The sequence below is a fragment of the Rhipicephalus sanguineus genome, chromosome 7, assembly GCF_013339695.2.
Source record: "Rhipicephalus sanguineus isolate Rsan-2018 chromosome 7, BIME_Rsan_1.4, whole genome shotgun sequence".
Lineage (NCBI taxonomy): Eukaryota > Metazoa > Arthropoda > Arachnida > Ixodida > Ixodidae > Rhipicephalus > Rhipicephalus sanguineus.
This window is the reverse complement of record NC_051182.1, coordinates 151,811,013-151,832,028: the sequence shown is the minus strand read 5'-3', so window position 1 is coordinate 151,832,028 and position 21,016 is coordinate 151,811,013. Positions and strand designations below refer to the sequence as shown.

General features: G+C 46.5%; 1 protein-coding gene across 1 annotated transcript in view; it reads left to right on the top strand.

The window, feature by feature from the left end:
* The window catches only part of LOC119400257 (GPI inositol-deacylase), a 41,316-nt gene extending 20,906 nt beyond the window's left edge, over window positions 1-20,410 (top strand). The window contains exons 12-21 of the mRNA XM_037667268.2: window positions 411-564; window positions 1,842-2,049; window positions 3,088-3,157; window positions 3,802-3,961; window positions 6,331-6,424; window positions 7,154-7,244; window positions 12,290-12,460; window positions 18,520-18,679; window positions 19,381-19,643; window positions 20,112-20,410. Of these exons, the coding sequence (XP_037523196.1) occupies window positions 411-564; window positions 1,842-2,049; window positions 3,088-3,157; window positions 3,802-3,961; window positions 6,331-6,424; window positions 7,154-7,244; window positions 12,290-12,460; window positions 18,520-18,679; window positions 19,381-19,643; window positions 20,112-20,280 (1,540 nt within the window). The 3' untranslated portion in view covers window positions 20,281-20,410. The remainder of the gene's footprint in view (window positions 1-410; window positions 565-1,841; window positions 2,050-3,087; window positions 3,158-3,801; window positions 3,962-6,330; window positions 6,425-7,153; window positions 7,245-12,289; window positions 12,461-18,519; window positions 18,680-19,380; window positions 19,644-20,111) is intronic.
* The last annotated feature ends 606 nt before the right edge of the window (window positions 20,411-21,016 follow it).

The following is a 21,016-nucleotide window of genomic DNA, read 5'->3' as shown; positions in this document are numbered from 1 at the left end:
CTTGTCAACCGACTCTTTGAACTTTTGGGGACATACAGTGGAAAGTTTGGGGAGCTGGTTCTGCCTCGCAATGTAAAAAGCGCTAAAAATTAGCGCATCGTCCTGTGATTTCCATTCGGTGCTGTCGTCTTTTTTTTGTGCCTTTTAACATTATGGCGATGTATTGACAAGTTTAGAGGCGCATATGTGGTACATTTTTAACCAACTTACTGACGAATTTTTGGTTGACTCGTTGCTGTGTTCATGGCGCATTTGTGGTCCATTGTTAACTGACACTTAGGTGTATTTCTAAGAAGTGATAACCGACTCACAGGCGCATTTGTGGTGAACTTGTGAAAATAACAGATGAACTTGTGAGAAGTGTACACAGACGTTCAGGTGCACTTCCATTGTTGTTCTTGCGTCTGCAGCACAATGGGCGTGAGTCTCTCCCGGGAAGGTGTGACGCTCCCTTACGAAGGCAATTATGGCATTGAACGGCGGGGCTTCACCGCCTCCGGTGCCGAGTTGCGGGCACGTGGCTTTCAGGCCCTGGTGGTGCACGTGCGGCCCACTACGTCCAAGGCAAGCCAATCCAAGCCTTTTTCCTTCACCTGTGCTTTATGCCTCACTGTGATGGCTCGATCGAATGCTCCTTGTGCTCATAGATGGCTCCACCTCTGCACAGAAACAGGGGGTGTGCTGTTGACCCATTTATATAATGCGGCATTGGTTGTGCCAGGTTGTCAATTCAGTCTGGCCAGCTGTGTTGACAGGCTACTTTCAAACAAGAGTTCTTGTAACTCGTAACAATGCTATTTTTTATTTATTTATTTATTTATTCATTCACAATAGCTTGCGGGCTTCTTATCGGAGCATTGTTTAAGGGAGGCATTACATGGTTAAATATAACATATGGTGTCAAATACAGAAAACAAGGAAATATATGCTATACATTTGAGAAAGAACTCTGTAATATTGCGATGTATTCGAGTGACAGAGGAAATACGAGTCATACACAGGTAAAATATAAGCAAGGAGCGTGGGCGAAGTGGCAAAAAATGCATGCTTAAATAACCTTGACCGTAATTGCCTGAGAATACAAGCAAATACAGACAAGATATACAATACTGAAATGTTATACTATACAATGTTACACAATACTACTAAAAGCCATACGAACGAACATGTGAGGAACATAATGGAATGGGTAATGAAGAACTTTAAACTATGTAAGCGTGAAATGTTGAGTACGCGATCGTGGAATGCTTTGCAATCACTAATGCTATACTTTGAAGATGCCATAAAAGCTGGTGCAAGGTAAGGTTGCCAACTCTTGTGAGCCGGCAAATTAAGGAAGTGGGGGGGGGGTGACAGCACAGCAGACTGTCATTGCCAATAGCTACCACTCTGTCTACGTGTGTGAAAACTGTGAAAATTTCAGTACTGCCATGTTGTGGTGAACGCTAAAAAATGTGCAGTAGTTGGCTACTGCACATAGTACAGGTACAGTTGAACCCACATATACAACAAATTATTGTGTATATCAAATCGTTATAAAATCCTGTTGAATATATTTTCAATACATAAAATATTTTGTATATCGAATTACCTATATATATAGCACTCTTTTGTGATCCCCTTCAGATTCGATATATCCGGGTTCAACTGTAAAAGTACTGCTTATTGTTTGAGCCCACAGCGGTACTAAACTGTAGAGAAAAGCAAGACTATGTTTATGATGACGCAACAGGTGCGGTGTTACTTATCCTACCTAAGCAAAAGATGGCTGTCTCGCTAATGTTGGGATAGTTGGTAATCCTGCACGGAAGTGGTCTGATGGGTTGGAACTGTGACCGCAGGTGATCGTGGTCGGTGAGCGTCTGCGGCCCTCCGAGCGGTGGCGAGACGTCTGGTTGCCCCCGTGGTGGGGCTTCTCTGAAGTGCTCCTGACGGTGCCGCTGACCGAGGGCGCGGCCTTCTACAACCTGAGCCTGCACGGCCTGTGGCATCCATGGCAGGCCTACCGTCTCACTCTGCAGACCAAGGTGTGCCGCACGGGAACGCAAGGTGAGGTCGTTGTGGGCCCACTTCTGCCGGTCTTAACGTTGAATTCCGATGGTGGACGCATAGTGGTCAATTGACTCTGTGAGCAGCAAATTGACTCCACAAGCGGCCAATTGACTCCCCGAGCAGCCAATCGACTCCACGAGTGGTCACTCGACTCCACAAATGGCCAGTTGACTCTGCGAGTGAGCATTTGTCTCTGCTGAGAGCGATGTCTCCTAATCCAGGAATGGAACACAACTTCCCAACACTTGGGCAAAGTGGAAACGGCATTTTATCCTCTGGGAGCAGAGTTACCCATAATGCCTTGCATGTGGGCATTAGCTTTCGCCGTTCACTCTCACAACTGGTCACTTGTGTCTGGTCAGCACCGTTGATCGGCTTGGTATTGCTGTGAAGCCACAGAATGCCTGCTGTCGACATGGAGTCGCCTCGGTAATACAGCGGTCACGGTGCTCGACTGCCGATTCAAAAGTCGCTGGTTAAATCCTGGCTGCGGCGGTCATATTTTGATACACATTTCACATTTCAGTACACGGGCTAGAGGCCCGTGCACTGTGCAATGTCCGTAGACTTTAACGAATACCAGACAATCAGAATTTCCGGAGCCCTCCACTATGGCATGGCTCATTATCATATCGTGGTTTTGGAACGTAAAACCCCAGATATTATTACTATCGACATAGACATCTCACCAAGTTGTCCGCCATTGCCACAAAAACTTGCGACTGCCGCGGCACTCCCAAGCAGGTAAACGTGTGAAGGGCAATGTGTTGCAGAGCTTTCCACTCTACTCCACCGATTTTCACCTGCTCCATGGAGTGACTCCCGCTCCGAATCTCCTCCCACTTTCTCATTCGGACACTTTACTCCTGTGCTCACTCAGTCATTGAAACAAGTTGCCTTGAGACAAGCAGAACCTGCTGTGACTCCGCCATTGGAATTCCAATATTAGAGAGTTGAGTGTGGTTCCTGTGTTTCCAACTGTCTTGTCACTCACAATATCTTTTTTTCTTTTTTCATTTTTTTTCTTGCACGAAGGTGATGGCTTTGTCCGGTTCCTGGTCCCCTGGGGCATGGAGGACCTCTTCTTTCACATCCAGTACCCCGTGTATGCAGGCACTGGTCACTTTTTTCTTGCACTCTTTACGTTGTTTCTGTTGTCACTTGCACTTGGAAGCGCATGTAACTGCCATACAGTAGAATCTTGTTAAACGGAACCTGAAAGGACCGGGAAAATGAACTCCACACCGCCACCAAGCTCTTACGCAAAATAATGAGGCAGTTACAGTGGAGGCTATTTAGAAATTATATTTCTAAGTAATGTCCACAGCGCTGACTGGTATTCTCACAGCTGGAGTAAAGCCACCCCTTCGTTTCATTCATCAAGTGCCTGGACACATCATCCAGGCGACCATATAGTACAATATGGATGCAGCAGTGCGTTTCATTTATGAGGAGTTTTCAGTTATTGAGAATCATGCGTAGGGGTGCAGCACCCAAATACAAAATTAACCAAACTTGAGGCAGTTGCTTCGTTTCAGCTGTTTCTGCTTACTGATTTTTATTTATTTCATTTGGACATACTGAAGCCTTGAGGAGATATAGCAGGTGTGGGAAGTAGCAAATAGTACAGAAAAAATTGCATGACGAAACAGTATACAGTGCACATCAATATCAATGGTTAGCAATATACAATAGGAATTTAGTGAGTGATAAGGGCCTTATTTGATCTCATGCTATGCGCTTTCGTAGGGGTTCGCGCCGTGGTCCCAAGGAGACGTCGATGCTTGTGCACGTACAGAGTGACGCGGGCAGGAGCGACGCTCCACCGCCGCAGCTGCACCTGTACCTGGACCCCGAGTGCAGCTACGAGCTTCGTGCTGAGGCTGCCTGGAAGACCAGCCTGGGACAGGTGGGCACTTGTAAACAGTAAAAGTAGGGATGGGCGAATAGTGAATTTGAGGTTTGAAGCGAATCCGAAGCGAATAGTGATTTGGTCGAATAATTTCGAATCGAATAGTTCGAATCGTATTTACCGCATATTATTAAGAAAAATGAGCATTTATAAGTGGTGCAATACGTTACAATTTAAAAATGACTATACTTAGCGCATATAAGCCCATATAGCACGCTTTTAAACTTAAAAAGATATGTACATTTAACCTTGAAGTGTGGCTTCGCGGCAGTGCAGATTTCTCCTGGATGGGTTGTTTCACGGCACAGCAACCAGATGCTGCAGTGAAACCACCTTTACAGGGGGTTATGTGCGGTCAAATTTATACATATATTCGTTCATTTCGAATACTTCGAAATTTCGAATAATCTAAATTCGTATCGAAGCGAATTCGAATACTGTAATATTCGTTCGAATATTCGAAATGCCCGAATATTCGCCCATCCCTAAGTAAAGGCGCTCACACAGACGGCGGAGTGGCCAAAGAGGACGAGTGGGAAAGCAGGTAGAGGAGGAAACCTCCTCTCCAGCTGGCGAAAGTGGGCGGGACATGGGGCGGCGAGCCGGATATCGCTCGGGGGACCGATTTTTTTACACTTGCCGTGGGTCTCCGATCTGCCCCAGCCAATCAGAACGCCATGTGGCGGTGGCGCTGATGTAAACACCCAGTTGAGCTGCAAGTGGCGCGAAATCCGAACAGGCGGCTCGGGTGACTCGGGTGGACAAGCAGTGCCACGTGATGGTGACACGTCCGCTAAAGCGCGAGATGCCCCGCCTCCTTGGCGGCGCGGGCAGCCAGGCGAGCCATGCAGTCTGAACAGGTACGCGCACTCGTCGCCTAACCGCGTTGCAAATCCGCTTCAACACTTGGCCGCTCCGCCTTTGCCGTGAACGAGCCTTAAGGGGGGACAGGGCACTTGAAAAAAAAATTTTTATTTCTTGATCGATTTTGATTAAACTTGGCAACTTTATGTATATTTGTGTGCTCATTTCAAATATACAATTATTTTTCTAGTATGATGTGTAGTTTGTAAAATACAAAAAATTAATGTGCCTTTTGGGGAGCAATATTTTTTCTAAACAGAGTTAGTTACAAAGTAAATCAGCATATCATGATAATCTGCAATCAGAACTGTGTGCAGTGCAACAAAAATGGATGTTCTAAACCCATTTGAACAAAAGTTATGGTATGTTGAACATTCACGAGTGAAATTCTAGCTTGAAAATGACTCCCTCATGAATGTTCAACATAGCATAACTTTTGTTCAAATGGGTTTAGAACATCCATTTTTGTTGCACTGCACACAGTTCTGATTGCAGATTATCGTGATATGCTGATTTACTTTGTAACAGTCAGTTTAGAAATAATATTGCTCCCCAAAAGGCACATCAAATATTTTGTATTTTAAAAACTACTCAATATACAAGAAAAGTAATTGCATATTCGAAATCAGCGCCTAAATATACATAAGGTCGCCAAGTTTCATCAAAATCAATCAAGAAATAAAGAAAAAAAACTTAAGAGCAGTGTCCCCCCTTAACACTGCACGATTGAAAATTAACCGCTCTTCATGTTTGGTTAGTCTAACCTCGATATAGCAAATATGGATGCGGTGAAAGCTCGTTAATTTAGAAAATCGGATAATTTGGACGTGTTTTTCGGTCCAGGAAAATATGTTGATAATCTAACGGCATCAAACTCTTGTTAATTCGGTTATATTTTGCCGCAACCCGTTTTATTCGGACGCTGCTTGAGCGTGCCGTGCATGAAGCACTGCAAATGTGCAACATAATATAGCAAAAATGTGAGCTGGGGCAGTCTGCATCAATAGCATCCTCAGTTTGAACTGTATGGTAACGACAAGAAAGCCAGAACACTTCATCCCTTCATGCCTGTTTGCATTCATTGGCCACAGGCCTTCAGAAAAGAGTGGTGACCGCCTGCAATCGTGTTATTGGTGACGAAGATTTCAGCGGCTGCGGCAAACTTGCTTCGTTTTCGTTTTTACTTGGCGCATGTGAGCTGCGTGGGTGCTTTCTGTGACCGCATCGTTAGCAACTATGGTATCGTTGGCAGAGGCTGCGACAAGCAGTAGTTTCGCTTCCGCTGGATGCCTTCAGAGCTACTTCATAGCGCCTGAATGGGATCCAGTTGGTACGTATCCTTAGGTGAAAGCGCGCAAAAGGAAAAACAGACACGTATACACAGAACTAGCACTGTAGCGCTGGTCCTCTGTACAATGGGCCTCATAATCAAATCGCAGTTCTGGCACGTAAAATCACAGACATCATTTCAATTCTCATCTTTTTTGTCTTCTCTGTTGCAGATGATGAGGCGACACATCACCATGGTGCCTTCGTACTGCATCGCCATCACACTGGCTCTGTTGGCCGAGCAACTGTTCTCCGCGCATACGTCAGGTATGTGAACTCGGTCCTCGGCACGATTTCAATTAGCCGCAAGTCATGACAACATTGAAATGTGCAGGCAGCTTTTATCTTGTTTTACCTCAGCATGATGCTTGGTGTCAACACTACAGCATAGTGACATGCTTGTTATGACTCGTATCAATATTATAGCAGTTGTTACGTGTTGATGTCTGTTATAAATATTATTGCGATTTTCAATGTGCTGATTCATAGTGTCAGTAATAACAGCAGGGTGTCATCACCAGAGCGTACCCATCTTTGACACCTGCTGTGAACATCGTAGCTTCATTGACATGTTGACGCTTTGCATTACCATTACAGTGTTTGCCCGGTATGTCTCAACGCTGTGCCATGTTGGTGCCTGTTGTGAACATTATTTAGCATGGCACTGCTTGCACGTTGATGTCTGCATTATTGCTTTATCAATGTGTTGCTTTCTCGTGTCAATGTTACAGTATAGTGGCATCATTAGAATACTTGTATCTTGGCACCTGGTTTAAACAGGTGGACAGTTGATGCTTGGCAAAGCAATTACGGAATGTTAACATGATTGTCTGGTACGTGTTAACGTTGTACAAGTTTATGCTCGATGCGAACCGTGTACCACGGTGCTGTGTTAGCGCCAAGTATTAACAGGTCAGCTTAGACCTTGATATTCATAACTTATATCTTGATAGAAGTGGGGTTTTCTCATGGATTGCAACTTTAAAAAACCCGCAGGTGTGTGCCTGGACTTCAACTGTGCCCTGCAGAAGGCTGAGACCTTCCTGGAACTCACTTTGCTGGCCAGCTTGGTAGAGTACTTCTTTCGGTGAGTGTGGTTTTAAAACACCTATTAACTGCATTACATTGTTTGCTGTGCATCCTAGGAAAGATAGAACTTGCAGTATGGTTTTGAAGTACGATGCAGTAGACTCATTAAACGCACCCTGAAGGGACCAGGAAAATATGTTCCATTTAACAGGAGTTCCGTTTACTGAAAGACGAAAAGGGGGGCAGAATTAAGGTACGAAAGCAATCATATCAAACTAAAATTAAACAGCGCGGAAACGACAAGGACGAAAGAGAGGAACAAACACGACAGACGGAGCACTGACTTTCAACTAAAGTTTATTGCAGAAAAGAACAAGCATATAAAGCGAGAGAGGCATTAACCCTTTGCGGTCCAAAACCTTTACCCACTTTCCGGCTCTAGCGGTCCGAAACTATTTCGCCAGTTTCTGGCGCCGCGAATAAAAACACAAGCTGTGGAAGAGAAACGCACAGGATATTTATTTTTGCTCCTGCATTCTGCAGGCAACTCTTTTAGTGATATTTGGGCAACGTATGATACCGCTCAAAGCATTCCCCTGTGTGCAGGCCAGGGTTATTACTGCAGGTTTCCACCGCCGCCGTCGTCGTCTTCGTCACTCACTTCTGTCGAATCACTGTCATCACTGTCTGGTGGAGGCACGTAATTCTCTTCCTCACTAAAGTCATCCTCGCTTTCGCTAAAAGCACCGCCGTAAAACGCACGCGGTGAAAACGTGGCCATGCTTCTCAGCAAACCGCGCGCGCGAGTGGGTACGCTCTAGGCCCCGTGCTGATCATAGTGCTGCACCCTAGTGTCAAAAAAGTAAAACCTCAACAAACAAAGCTCACTTATTCCTCAAGAGATGGCCCTTCATGTATACAAAAAATGCGCGCGACTCGCGGTGAGAAAACAGCAAAATTTAAACCACGAACACCCTTGTCGGGCGGGGCCCGACAGCGGACCGCTACGGCCGTGTTGCGTTGTCGGGCGCTGCCCGACAACGGACCGCCAAGGGTTAAAAATAAAACACAGCAAAAAAATCTCAAAAGTTGGTAAGAAAAGGAAGCCTACATCACTTGTGCTAGTGAGGTCCATAGAGTTGCTCATAGAGTTGCTCAGTCATATCAGGTGCAGTTGTTCCATTTAAGAGATTTCTGTTTACTGAGAGTCCACTGTAATTCGGTATCCGTGCCATCGTAGCCGCCATAGAGTCATTGGTGTCGCTGTTGACAGCATGCCATCAGTTTTGTCGTGCATTCTTTGTTACCATCATGACCGAGCCATCATTGTCGGCCATCATTAATACACAGTCATTGCTGTCACTGTTGTCAGCATGCCATCAGTTTTGTCGTGCATTCTTTGTTACCATCATGACCGAGCCATCACTGTCGGCCATCATCAATACACGGTCATTGCTGTCGCTGTTGTCAGCATGCCATCAGTTTTGTCGTGCATTCTTTGTTACCATCATGACCGAGCCATCACTGTCGGCCATCATCAATACACGGTCATTGCTGTCACTGTTGTCAGCATGCCATCAGTTTTGTCGTGCATTCTTTGTTACCATCATGACCGAGCCATCACTGTCGGCCATCATCAATACACGGTCATTGCTGTCGCTGTTGTCAGCATGCCATCAGTTTTGTTGTGCATTCTTTGTTACCATCATGACCGAGCCATCACTGTCGGCCATCATCAATACATGGTCATTGCTGTTGCTGTTGTCAGCATGCCATCAGTTTTGTCGTGCATTCTTTGTTACCGTCATGACCGAGCCATCATTGTCGGCCATCATTAATACACAGTCATTGCTGTCACTGTTGTCAGCATGCCATCAGTTTTGTCGTGCATTCTTTGTTACCATCATGACCGAGCCATCACTGTCGGCCATCATCAATACACGGTCATTGCTGTCGCTGTTGTCAGCATGCCATCAGTTTTGTTGTGCATTCTTTGTTACCATCATGACCGAGCCATCACTGTCGGCCATCATCAATACATGGTCATTGCTGTTGCTGTTGTCAGCATGCCATCAGTTTTGTCGTGCATTCTTTGTTACCGTCATGACCGAGCCATCATTGTCGGCCATCATTAATACACAGTCATTGCTGTCACTGTTGTCAGCATGCCATCAGTTTTGTCGTGCATTCTTTGTTACCATCATGACCGAGCCATCACTGTCGGCCATCATCAATACACGGTCATTGCTGTCGCTGTTGTCAGCATGCCATCAGTTTTGTCGTGCATTCTTTGTTACCATCATGACCGAGCCATCACTGTCGGCCATCATCAATACACGGTCATTGCTGTCACTGTTGTCAGCATGCCATCAGTTTTGTCGTGCATTCTTTGTTACCATCATGACCGAGCCATCACTGTCGGCCATCATCAATACACGGTCATTGCTGTCGCTGTTGTCAGCATGCCATCAGTTTTGTTGTGCATTCTTTGTTACCATCATGACCGAGCCATCACTGTCGGCCATCATCAATACATGGTCATTGCTGTTGCTGTTGTCAGCATGCCATCAGTTTTGTCGTGCATTCTTTGTTACCGTCATGACCGAGCCATCATTGTCGGCCATCATTAATACACAGTCATTGCTGTCACTGTTGTCAGCATGCCATCAGTTTTGTCGTGCATTCTTTGTTACCATCATGACCGAGCCATCACTGTCGGCCATCATCAATACACGGTCATTGCTGTCGCTGTTGTCAGCATGCCATCAGTTTTGTTGTGCATTCTTTGTTACCATCATGACCGAGCCATCACTGTCGGCCATCATCAATACATGGTCATTGCTGTTGCTGTTGTCAGCATGCCATCAGTTTTGTCGTGCATTCTTTGTTACCGTCATGACCGAGCCATCATTGTCGGCCATCATTAATACACAGTCATTGCTGTCACTGTTGACAGCATGCCATCAGTTTTGTCGTGCATTCTTTGTTACCATCATGACCGAGCCATCACTGTCGGCCATCATCAATACACGGTCATTGCTGTCGCTGTTGTCAGCATGCCATCAGTTTTGTTGTGCATTCTTTGTTACCATCATGACCGAGCCATCACTGTCGGCCATCATCAATACACGGTCATTGCTGTCACTGTTGTCAGCATGCCATCAGTTTTGTCGTGCATTCTTTGTTACCATCATGACCGAGCCATCACTGTCGGCCATCATCAATACACGGTCATTGCTGTCGCTGTTGTCAGCATGCCATCAGTTTTGTTGTGCATTCTTTGTTACCATCATGACCGAGCCATCACTGTCGGCCATCATCAATACATGGTCATTGCTGTTGCTGTTGTCAGCATGCCATCAGTTTTGTCGTGCATTCTTTGTTACCGTCATGACCGAGCCATCATTGTCGGCCATCATTAATACACAGTCATTGCTGTCACTGTTGTCAGCATGCCATCAGTTTTGTCGTGCATTCTTTGTTACCATCATGACCGAGCCATCATTGTCGGCCATCATTAATACACAGTCATTGCTGTTGCTGTTGTCAGCATGCCATCAGTTTTGTCGTGCATTCTTTGTTACCATCATGACCGAGCCATCACTGTCGGCCATCATCAATACACAGTAATTGCTGTCACTGTTGTCAGCATGCCATCAGTTTTGTCGTGCATTCTTTGTTACCATCATGACCGAGCCATCACTGTCGGCCATCATCAATACATGGTCATTGCTGTTGCTGTTGTCAGCATGCCATCAGTTTTGTCGTGCATTCTTTGTTACCATCACGACTGAGCCATCATTGTCGGCCAGTATCAACGCACGGTCATTGCTGTCGTGGTGCCGTCTTCGTCATTGTTATTAGCGAGCCGTCATTGTTGCTACCATCAATTCATGCCAGTTGCTGTCATCTGCACGGTCGACGTTGCCGTAATACCATCGTTGTCGTCGTCAAGCCTTTGTGATTATTTATTGTGCCGTTGTCGTCGTTCTTGTATCTTGATTTTGTTGTCGCTGCCATTGCCGTGCCATCGTCATTACTACTATCAGGTTATCACGGTGGTGCCATCTGGTGGCATGTTGCATCACTACGGGGCATGGTAGTACCCAGCAAAATCGTTCATGTGACACTGTTTCCCATAGTGCATGGAATCTACACGCTTGTTTTTTGTTCTTGCAACAGGAATACTGACACCTGTATGTGTGCAGTTATTGCATTTTCATTTCCTGCTGTTCACCTCTTAAATCTTCCATTCAATCTCCCATTCTACCTCCTATTCAGCCAGTCTTTCATTCAGCATCCATGGTGGTACATTGGTTACGGTGTTCAGCTTCGATCCCGAAAACTGCGGCGGTTGCATTTTCGATGGAGGCAAGAATGCTAGGGGCCTTGTGTACTTAAATTTAACTGCGCGTTAAAGAACATCAGATGGTCTAAATTTCCGGAGCCCTCCACCACGGCATGCCTCATAATCATATCGTCGTTCTGGCACGTAAGACCCCAGACATTATTGTTAGTCTTTCAATCAGTCACCCTTTCAATCGCCTATTCAATCTTTCATTCAGACTCCCGCTTTCTCTTGCAATCTTTCACTCGAACTCCGACTCCCATTCCATCTCCCATTCAATCTCTTTCACGCATACAACGAAGAACTTGCATGCACTAATGTACAACAAACACAGTGGAACTTCCATTATATGTCCCCCGGTCATGTGACAACCTGAATTTTACGACAGATTGGGTTGGTCCCGGCAAAACCCCCTATAGAAATAATGTATTAGAAACCTCCATTGTATGACTCAAATTTTACGCTGGCCCCGCAGCACAGTGCAGGTTTGTGCTGCGGACATTCTGAGGCAATATGTGCACACTTTTGTGGGACAGCATTGACCATGACTGCCTATATTCTTAGTTTTTCGTTGTTAGGACGCCTGGATTATACGATGATTTTGCATGGTCCCCTGAAAGTTGTATAATCGGGGTTCCACCGCATGTGCATAGTAAGATAATTACGCGTAGACTGAATCAACGAATGTGACGAATTGTCCGGCCACTTGAGCGAGCGGAACTTGAAAAGGCAAAGTGATACTCTCGCATTTGCAGGAGGCTCTCGGAAGAAGGTGGCATTCTGGTGATTGACAACATGGGTACGACCAGCTTTTGGGAGAACGTCGCCCTACGCGTCTCGCTCTACTGCATCGGATGCGGGGCGGTCTACGTGCTGGGAATCCTGATTGCGGGCGGCACCTACCTGTCTGCCATGTGGCTCAACAGGTACTACAACTGGGACTTAATTAGCACACTATATTACCGGTTAGTTGCTTCATTCTGGTAAGGTGTAAGAAAGTGCAAACTTCTTACGCCACAAAAAGAGAGACGTAGGACAAGTGCTAACCTATTGATTCATTCTATTGGACGTAGCCTACACACAGTGCTCATGGAAGAAAATATGTCGACTTAGGGTTCATAATAGACGAGTTGCATAAATACCAACAACACTGTAAAAAGCCCCAAAGTGTTCAGGCAACACTGGACTGAGCCACCATTGTGCATGAAAACAAAAAAACACGTAAGAATGCGGCGCTCGTGCGAGTGAAAAGAAGTATGAGCGTGAGATAAACGTCTCACTTGGATCTGAACGTTGTGTGTGATCCAGGTGGTATGCATGTCCAGCCAAACGCATGGGACTGCTCATGCACAATGGCGGCCATTGGCTGCTTCCTGTACATATGTACAGATGGCGCTGTTTTTTGCAATTCATCTATACACATACTTTCATTCCCATGATGTTCAGTTCGTGTCGCGTTGTTATAATATTGACTTGTACACATACATCAGAGCCAACCTCGACCTTAGCGATTCTTAGCGAAATGACATGGCTATCTCGAGCAGTTGCATTGGCACCTGTTGTTATACCTGACGTTTTGATGTGAGCGCTATACATATTTAGGAACAAGGCAGGTGCGCAGACAGCACCGAACATAAGCGGCACACTGTGCCAGCCTGGAAAGCATGTAGCGCGAAGGAATATAACAGTTTTTCTTAGTAAACCCTTTCTTCGCTGCATGACAGAGCAGAGATATCACGAATGCAGGTGTCTTCCTTCTTTCTGATACGGTACGCTTCCGTTTCCTCTCGAGCATGTGTATCACTGCCCTTGCCCAAACTGAGTGGTCTGTCAAGACAATGCTTCCTGGACTAGATGCCTGTGATGTAAGCTGAGAAGCTGGTTTCGAGCCCTTTCCCGTTTCTCTCCTCCTCCGCTCCACCAGGTAGCGTCGGTTGCGAGCACTTGTCGCGGTGACTGCTTCAAACGTTTGTGCCTCCGACGTTACACCAACGTCTACTGTTGTCCCGGACGGCAGCGTCCACCGTAAACGCCATGCCAATGACGGTGTCATTTCTGACAAGTGTCAGAAGTGACTCAGTGTCACTACGAACGAATGAAAGAAGGGAATTGATCGCAGTTACTACAATACAGTTAAAAGACTACAAATAACATCCCCTACGCCTTTCATAACAGAGAGCTGAGCTAGTTGGTGCGTATTCATGGTTAAAAGAGTGGCCGTGGTGCAAACACAGACACGAGAGAGAAGTCAAGACACCACAAACGCGGCATCTTGGCTTCTCTCTTGTGTCCCTGTTTCCACGTCCACTCTTTTAACCATGAATACGCACCAACTAGCTGAGCTCTCTGTTATTCTAAGCTCTATTTCGAGTACTCTGAGCCCTTTTCCACATTCTCCTGCTTATCTGAACAGTCCTGCTTCTTTGGCTTCTTTAGTTGCTATTTGTTTGTTCCGTGCTAGGACTAAGTCGTGAGTTGTTATACAGTCGAACCCACTTATAACGATCCCACATATAACGATCTATCGGTTATAACGACCATATTTGGGTGCACTTACGATTTTCCTATGCTAACCATTGAAGCTGCGTCCAGATATAGCGAACATTTTTCAAAGCCTCCTACTTTTACAACGAACACTTCGGACATGGTCGCGGTAAAAATATGGCGCATAAGAAGCGCAAAAAAGTTGAATCAGGCCTTCTAAAGCGTGACAGGGGCGCGCGCTCGCGCGTGCCCCGCTCTGGTTTACTCGCGACTAAGATACCCAGATCGGCGAGCACCGCACGCAGATTTCGGACGCTGCGAGTGTGGTCGCTCACTTTCCAGGCGTTTCTTCAGTGGTAGAATGACAGTGAGGGAAAAAAAAATAATAGTAGGCAGCATGAAGCATTGCGGTCAGCTTTCGCACGGTAACCTTTCCTGACGCAGTTCTCTGCAGCTACGACCGCCTGCGATGTACCAAACAATGCCTTGGAACGCAAGAAGGCATAAATGCAAGAAGTGATAACCGCGATAACTTTCCATCGCAAAAAGGTTCACTGCGTCCCTAAACTCGTCGACGCCACAGTGTGCCGCGAAAAGTCGCCGTCTTTTCGGTAACGGCAGAGACCAGTCGATCGGTGATTATGACTTCCGCGCGATTGTGGCGATGCCTTTGCGGATAAGCATAAGAAAAGAGCGAAGGCGAGGTGGCGGCTGTCCATGAATGTGCCATTATGCCTTATAGCCAAGAACCTTATATCACAGTCATCTGTAGATATCTGCTCGGCTGCGCGTGTGGCGTACACCATACACACTGTGCGGATCATGATGGTGCGGATTGACGGCGGTACGAGTGCGCCATGCTGTCGTTCGCAAGTTCGCCACCGCGTCGTGCGAGGCCGCTTTAAAGTGCGCGTCGCTTTGTAGAAACGAAAGTAGCTCGCTGTTGTTGAGCGGCGCGGGCACCGAGAAACGTCGACGCACTGACAGCGAGCGTATATACTGCGTGTTTGACTAGGTGACAACTCAAGTGCGCCGCGCATCGTCGTGCAGGGCCGCGAGAGCATCGCGGAGACGTCGAGTGCGCGTTGCTTGGAAAATGCTTGTTTTCGCCGTGTTGAACGAAGAGGCTAGTCGCCGCACCCGTGCACGGTCCGGAGTGAAGCAAGCACGAAGAACGTACAAACGCGCGCATGCGGCATACAGCAAGCGGCCCAGCAGTGACTCCGCGACCCGAGTAGGCCACGTGCTGCACGCAACTAGCCAGGGATGATCGGCTCGACGCCGCGGTACCGCGCTTCGGTGAAACGGTGTCAGCTCATTGCAAAGGCGGTTAATTTACTCGTGAGCACGCAGCGGGCGTCGCTTCACGACGCGAAAAGGCTTAGCTTGTCACCGAAGGGGTTGTTAGCACTTTAATAAAAGTGCACAAAGAAAAAAAAATGGCTTGGCCGCTAAGCGCACGTTTTTAAGGGCGAGTCCATATACAACGAACTACTGATATAACGACCACTTTTCGCGACACTTTCGAGTTCGTTATAAACGGGTTCGACTGTAGTCGGCGTTTGTGTTTTCTTGACTTCTTACTTGTGTCCGTGTATTGGCATGCCCAGTCTTTTAACCATGACCCTGTGCCTTCCTTGGGTTCCTTGTCGGTTTTCGTTATTAAGGTAGCGTCATTATGTAGTGATGCAGTGTCGCAGTAATGTCGGCTGCGAGTGCTGCCTTGCAGAGACCGCACGGAACTATGAGGAACCTCCGCTCCCGATGGGAAATCGAGTGATGTCACAGGCATCTAGTAAAGGAGGCATTGGTTAAGAATAATGGTACACTGCATTATATTTGTTGCTGCATTGTCAGGCCTGCATTGTCAGTCCCTGCAAGCACTTACTAAAAATCCGTTTTCCGGGAAATAGTGGTTATACGCTTGTTCACAAAACGGAAGCATACTATATCAGAAACAATGAGAAGGCCTGTATAAGCGATTCGAACAACGCAGAAGTTCAGGGGAAGCTTCCATATTACCCTGAACTTCTGCCCCTGTTCAGTCTCGTGATATACATGCTTTATCTTTACCGATGTTGCATTTTCACGAACGTTGCTCAAACTAATTATTTTAGCAGTTCTACCTTATTTGGACCCCATCTGCCTTGCAACTTCCGATTTGTATTCGATGTTGATTATGGGGCCTGTTGGTGGGCCCCTTATGTGTTAGGTTAGGTTAGGCTAGGTTTGATTATCTTAGCTGTGACATGAAGTTATCACAGCTGGTTAAAATTAATCAGAGCCACCTCACTATGACATCTCCTGTAGCTTGTGTGTTACTTTGTGATGTTGGACTCTATGATTTCACTTTATGTATTCGTATTGAACAAATAGCGCGAAAGACAAGGATTCATAATTACGAAACGGCGCCATGAAGTATGACAAAATCATGGAGGAATGCACAAAACACAAGCGCCGAAAAAACAAAAACAAGAAACGATGCTTGTGTTTCGTGCGTTCCTCCATGATTTTGTCTTCGTGGCGCCGTTCCATAATTACGGATCCATACCAACTAGAGCTGTGCACGGGCCGTATTTCTGAGCCCGAGCCCGGCCCGGGCCCGCTGACTTTGTCGAAGGCCCGCCCGAGCCCGACGGCAAAGGGCTGCTAGCCCGCCCGGCCCGGCCCGACGTACGAAAACACAATCCCGGGCCCGGCCCGGCCCGGCTTTTTGAAGGTTCGCTGCGAGAACAAAAAATCGTTTTCCAGCAATTTGGCATTTTATTGTGCATATAGCCTCTATTACACAGATTACAAATTGTCGTGCAAAAACAGCAAGCAGTCCAACGATTCCGGCTTCAACGAAGTGAGGCGCTTTTGCATTATGTAGCCCGCCGAACTGAAGTTACGTTCGCTGACTGCACTCGTCGCCGGAATTGCTAATGTCTTTTTTTGCCAGCCTGGCAAGCTTGGGATATATCTGCTGCTTGTTTTTCCAGAAGACTAAAACTTCAGATGGACAGGAGGGCGATCCCATAGAGAGATAATCGGAGAGGTCATCTTTTGTAACTGCTACATTCTCACCACTGTCGCTGGAAAGGAAAAGCGGTAAAGGGCGGTCGCGGAAAAGGCACTGTATGTGTGCTGGAAAACAATTCCCGCTCATTCTCTGTATTTCGGGCTTGAGTCGGGCTTTGCGCCGGGCCCGAGCCCGGCCCGATAAAACTCCAAGTAGCCCGAGCCCGGCCCGGGCCCGAGGTGAAAATACGTCGGCCCGCCCGAGCCCGGCCCGCGGGCCGGGTCGGGCTCGGGCTTTCGGGCTACCCGGAGCCCGTGCACACCTCTAATACCAACTAGCCCAATTATGTGTCTTACTGAATGAAAGACAAGACCACAAGAGGGAACAGGAAGACCACACGAGAGCTAACTTCAAACTAAAGTTTCTTCTAAAAAATTCATGCCTTTTGATCAATCAATGCTGATCCCAAAAGTACATCATCATGCATGAACACCTCATCCTGTGTTCAAAATGATCAGGTACAACAACATGCAAAAACACCTCAGTCGGTCCCTTAAACTAAACATGAACAAAAAGAAAAACATGAATTCGTGCAGTATTTATTTATTTATTTATTTATTCTACCCTCGGGGTACAGGGTACATTTCAGAGGGCAATGTCAACACACAACAATAAAAAAAAAACAAGGAACACAAAGCACATTTCATACAAATATAGCAAATGATTGAGGCACAAAGATTACTACCTTTAACAACATACAACATAATAAAGCTAATGGTGAACAATAACTTAATTTTTATCGGGTGGTGAAGGCAACAAGCAAAACAAATCAGTCATTGAATGAAACATAAAGGGGGAAATCAGGTAATCATTGTTTTAAGGATATTCTTGACCCATATATGCCGAGGGTCCTACATATAGGATGCTCCTTTGACGTGCTCTAACATCGCTATTTCTTTAGCTGATCACTAGCGCTACCTACAGCACGTCAAGCAGGCCTCATTCTCAACGTGTGCAAGCCTAAACATTGCTTGCTTTTCATGCTGCCACGTGCCGACTGCTTTCTCCGGGCAAACGCGTGCTTTGTATGAAAGACATCATGGAGAGGAAGAAGTGCAATGTCGGTGTGCACGTGAAATGTTTCCAGGCTTACCACACTCGCACATAATACCCCTAATGCCCAGTGTCCTATATGTATAGGATGGCTTGAAAAAGAGTGTGGCATTTACCTGGCAGTAAATAAAGAACTAGTGCTTTCTTTTGAGAGTAGAAGTACGCTTTTTGTGAAAAAAAAGATATTTGTTTTCTTATTTTTTCTGAGTTCGGGCATATATGGGTTAATTTGAACGATGTCAGTGATGTGTGTTAACAATACAGGCAGGGAATTGCATTCATTGGAAGTTCTTGGAATATATGATTGGGCATAAGTTACAATGTTGCAATATGAATTCCTACAGACTCGGCCAAATTTCACTTCTCGTCACTTTACGTACCTCGCAGTGTGCTTGCGATGGTAAGAGGAACCGAGCGGAGTCCACCGCTGAAGAAGCAGCCGTGGTTGCCGCAAGTGTTCCTGTTGGTGACAGGCTTGCTGCTTCTGGTGGTTGCCACCAGTGCTGCCGTGGCGATGCTCGTGGGCAGCTTCGTCTTTGCCATCAGGGTGAGCTGCCTGTCACTCATCTCTCTGGTTGTCCTTTTTGTAATGCCACTGATAGATAGATAGAGAGATGGGTTTTTGGATGACTACTGGGAAGATTTGCCTGGGGGCACATCTGCAGCATGCTACTTCAGATGGTTATGATGAAGAATGGAGCTTTATCACCATGGCACCGTGCTCTCCATGTTATTTGTGCTGTTCGATGCACAGTGTTATCGTATTAGCACCATATTGTTGTGTTTCTTTCCCCCTGCAAACCTGAATATTGTGTAGACACAACTATCATTTGATTTCGAGAGCCGATATAAAATACTTTGTGAGATTAATCTTCTATTATATGTTTTATCTTTACCAGTGTTTGAACTTTCACTAAAGCTATGCGAACCGATTAGTTATTTGAGCACTTCACTTGTAATTACTATGTGGTGGTGTGCACTGCTGTTGTTCCTGTGTATCGTATATTGAATGTATAATGGATGCTCATTTTATGTACTGCTTCCCTTACACAATGCCTGTAGGGTATCTCGAAATAAATTAATAGAATGCGATAGCGTATTCAGACCGTGTTCATATCGCCTTCCCAATCACTAGTCTGACTTCACTTCTCGGTGGACACCTAAACCGTGCCACAATGAACTCTGCTTATGTGTGTATGTACTCTCTGTATATGACTGCAATCTCCGTACTCTCCGTGCACGTCCCAGCTTGTGTACCAGTGCGCACGCCAGTCGGCTCAGGAGCAGCGACGGGGTCCATCGAGCGAGACCTGCGGCTGGCGTCTGCAGCTGTGTCTGCTCCACCTGTGGCTCTGGGTTACGGCCCTGGGGCTGCCCGCAGCCATTGTGTGGTTCTCGGTGGGACCCCTGTCTCCCCGTCCAGGCGGGGCCGACCCGTTGGCGCCGACCGCGACCTTTCTGATCTTGGCACAGGCCGTCCTCTGGCAACCTTTCGTTCCGAATCCCCAGGGGTGAGCCGATTGTTTTGTACACTTTTGAACGATTGATCGACTGAGATTGCAGAACGACAACCTTGGAATGGGGCAACAGAACTTCAGTGATAAATTTATGTACAGTTTCATACATAGCATATGACACTACGGAAGATAGGTAATGAAAACCAACAGACAATTAAGCTAAGGAAAGTATTGGGGGACGTCGCTTGTATTTTTCAACTGTTCTTTAACAAACAATGAAGCTAAGGATTTTCAACAGACAATATACCTTATATACCCCTATACCTATACTCTCCTTAGCTTCATTATCTGTTGGTTTTCATTAGTTTGCTTGTAGCAAAAGAAACGAGCCCTCAATCAATACCCTGTCTTACGGAAGCTAGGACACTTCTTGTAGTGGCTGCGTTCGCAACAAGAAGTGGTTTGCTGTTCTTTGGTGAAATGGTTTGGTGCCGAGGTGTCGCAGCGCCATCTGTTGCGCAGGTTGTACTACCGGCCGGTCGCGTGGCTCTTTCGTCTCCTGTCGTTTGCCTGCGTGCTGTTGTCTCCCGTGCGGATGTACCGGGCGGCGCAGATCATCGCGGTGGCCCACATGGCTCTGGCATTACAGCAGCTGCTCTCTCCGCAGCAGCTCGGTCACAAAGCCGACTGAACAAATGCGCTTCAGATACGGGTCACATTTTCCGGCCAGGTCACAGCATAAGGACGAATAAATTTTTTCCTTGCGGCATTTGCTGGTATAATAATTCTACGCTACGAGCACTACAGTAAGATGTCAATATAACGGACACAAATATTATGAAGTATCAGATTTTACGAATGAGTGATATTGTAATGAAAAAGAGGAAGAAGCACTTTTGTGTCTGCAGCAATGTGTGCGATCAGCGCCCAGGTGCCACCTGGTTTTTGATTGTGCCGACACCACCAGCACCAGCTGGTTCTTAAAATGCGCCTTGTAAGACGTGAGTGTGTAGTGTTGTCTTATAAAAAACATGGTATGACACTAGAATGAAGTAAACGAAAATTTGTTCCGTTTCTATTACAGTGTAGCAGATTATAATTGGGCTGCAACAGCACTACGGTCGAACGACGACGTGAAAATACCGATAAAAGGAATTACTGAATGCAAGGAATTATTAGTAGTGTTGAGAGAGAAGTGCGTTGTGTCTGTCTCGTTGTGGGTGCGATCAGTGCTTGTTAGGCTGGTGCTACCTGCATTTTGATTGTGCCTACCAAGCCATGTTATTGCCTGTAGTCGGATACAACTTTAGAAGTCTGTTGCATTTTCTCCTTGAAGGCGGATGCACACAGACCTCCACCAATGGGTGTGCACACCAGACCGACGTCATGAGCCGGACGGCCGGTGAGCCCCGCCTTAGGAGAACATT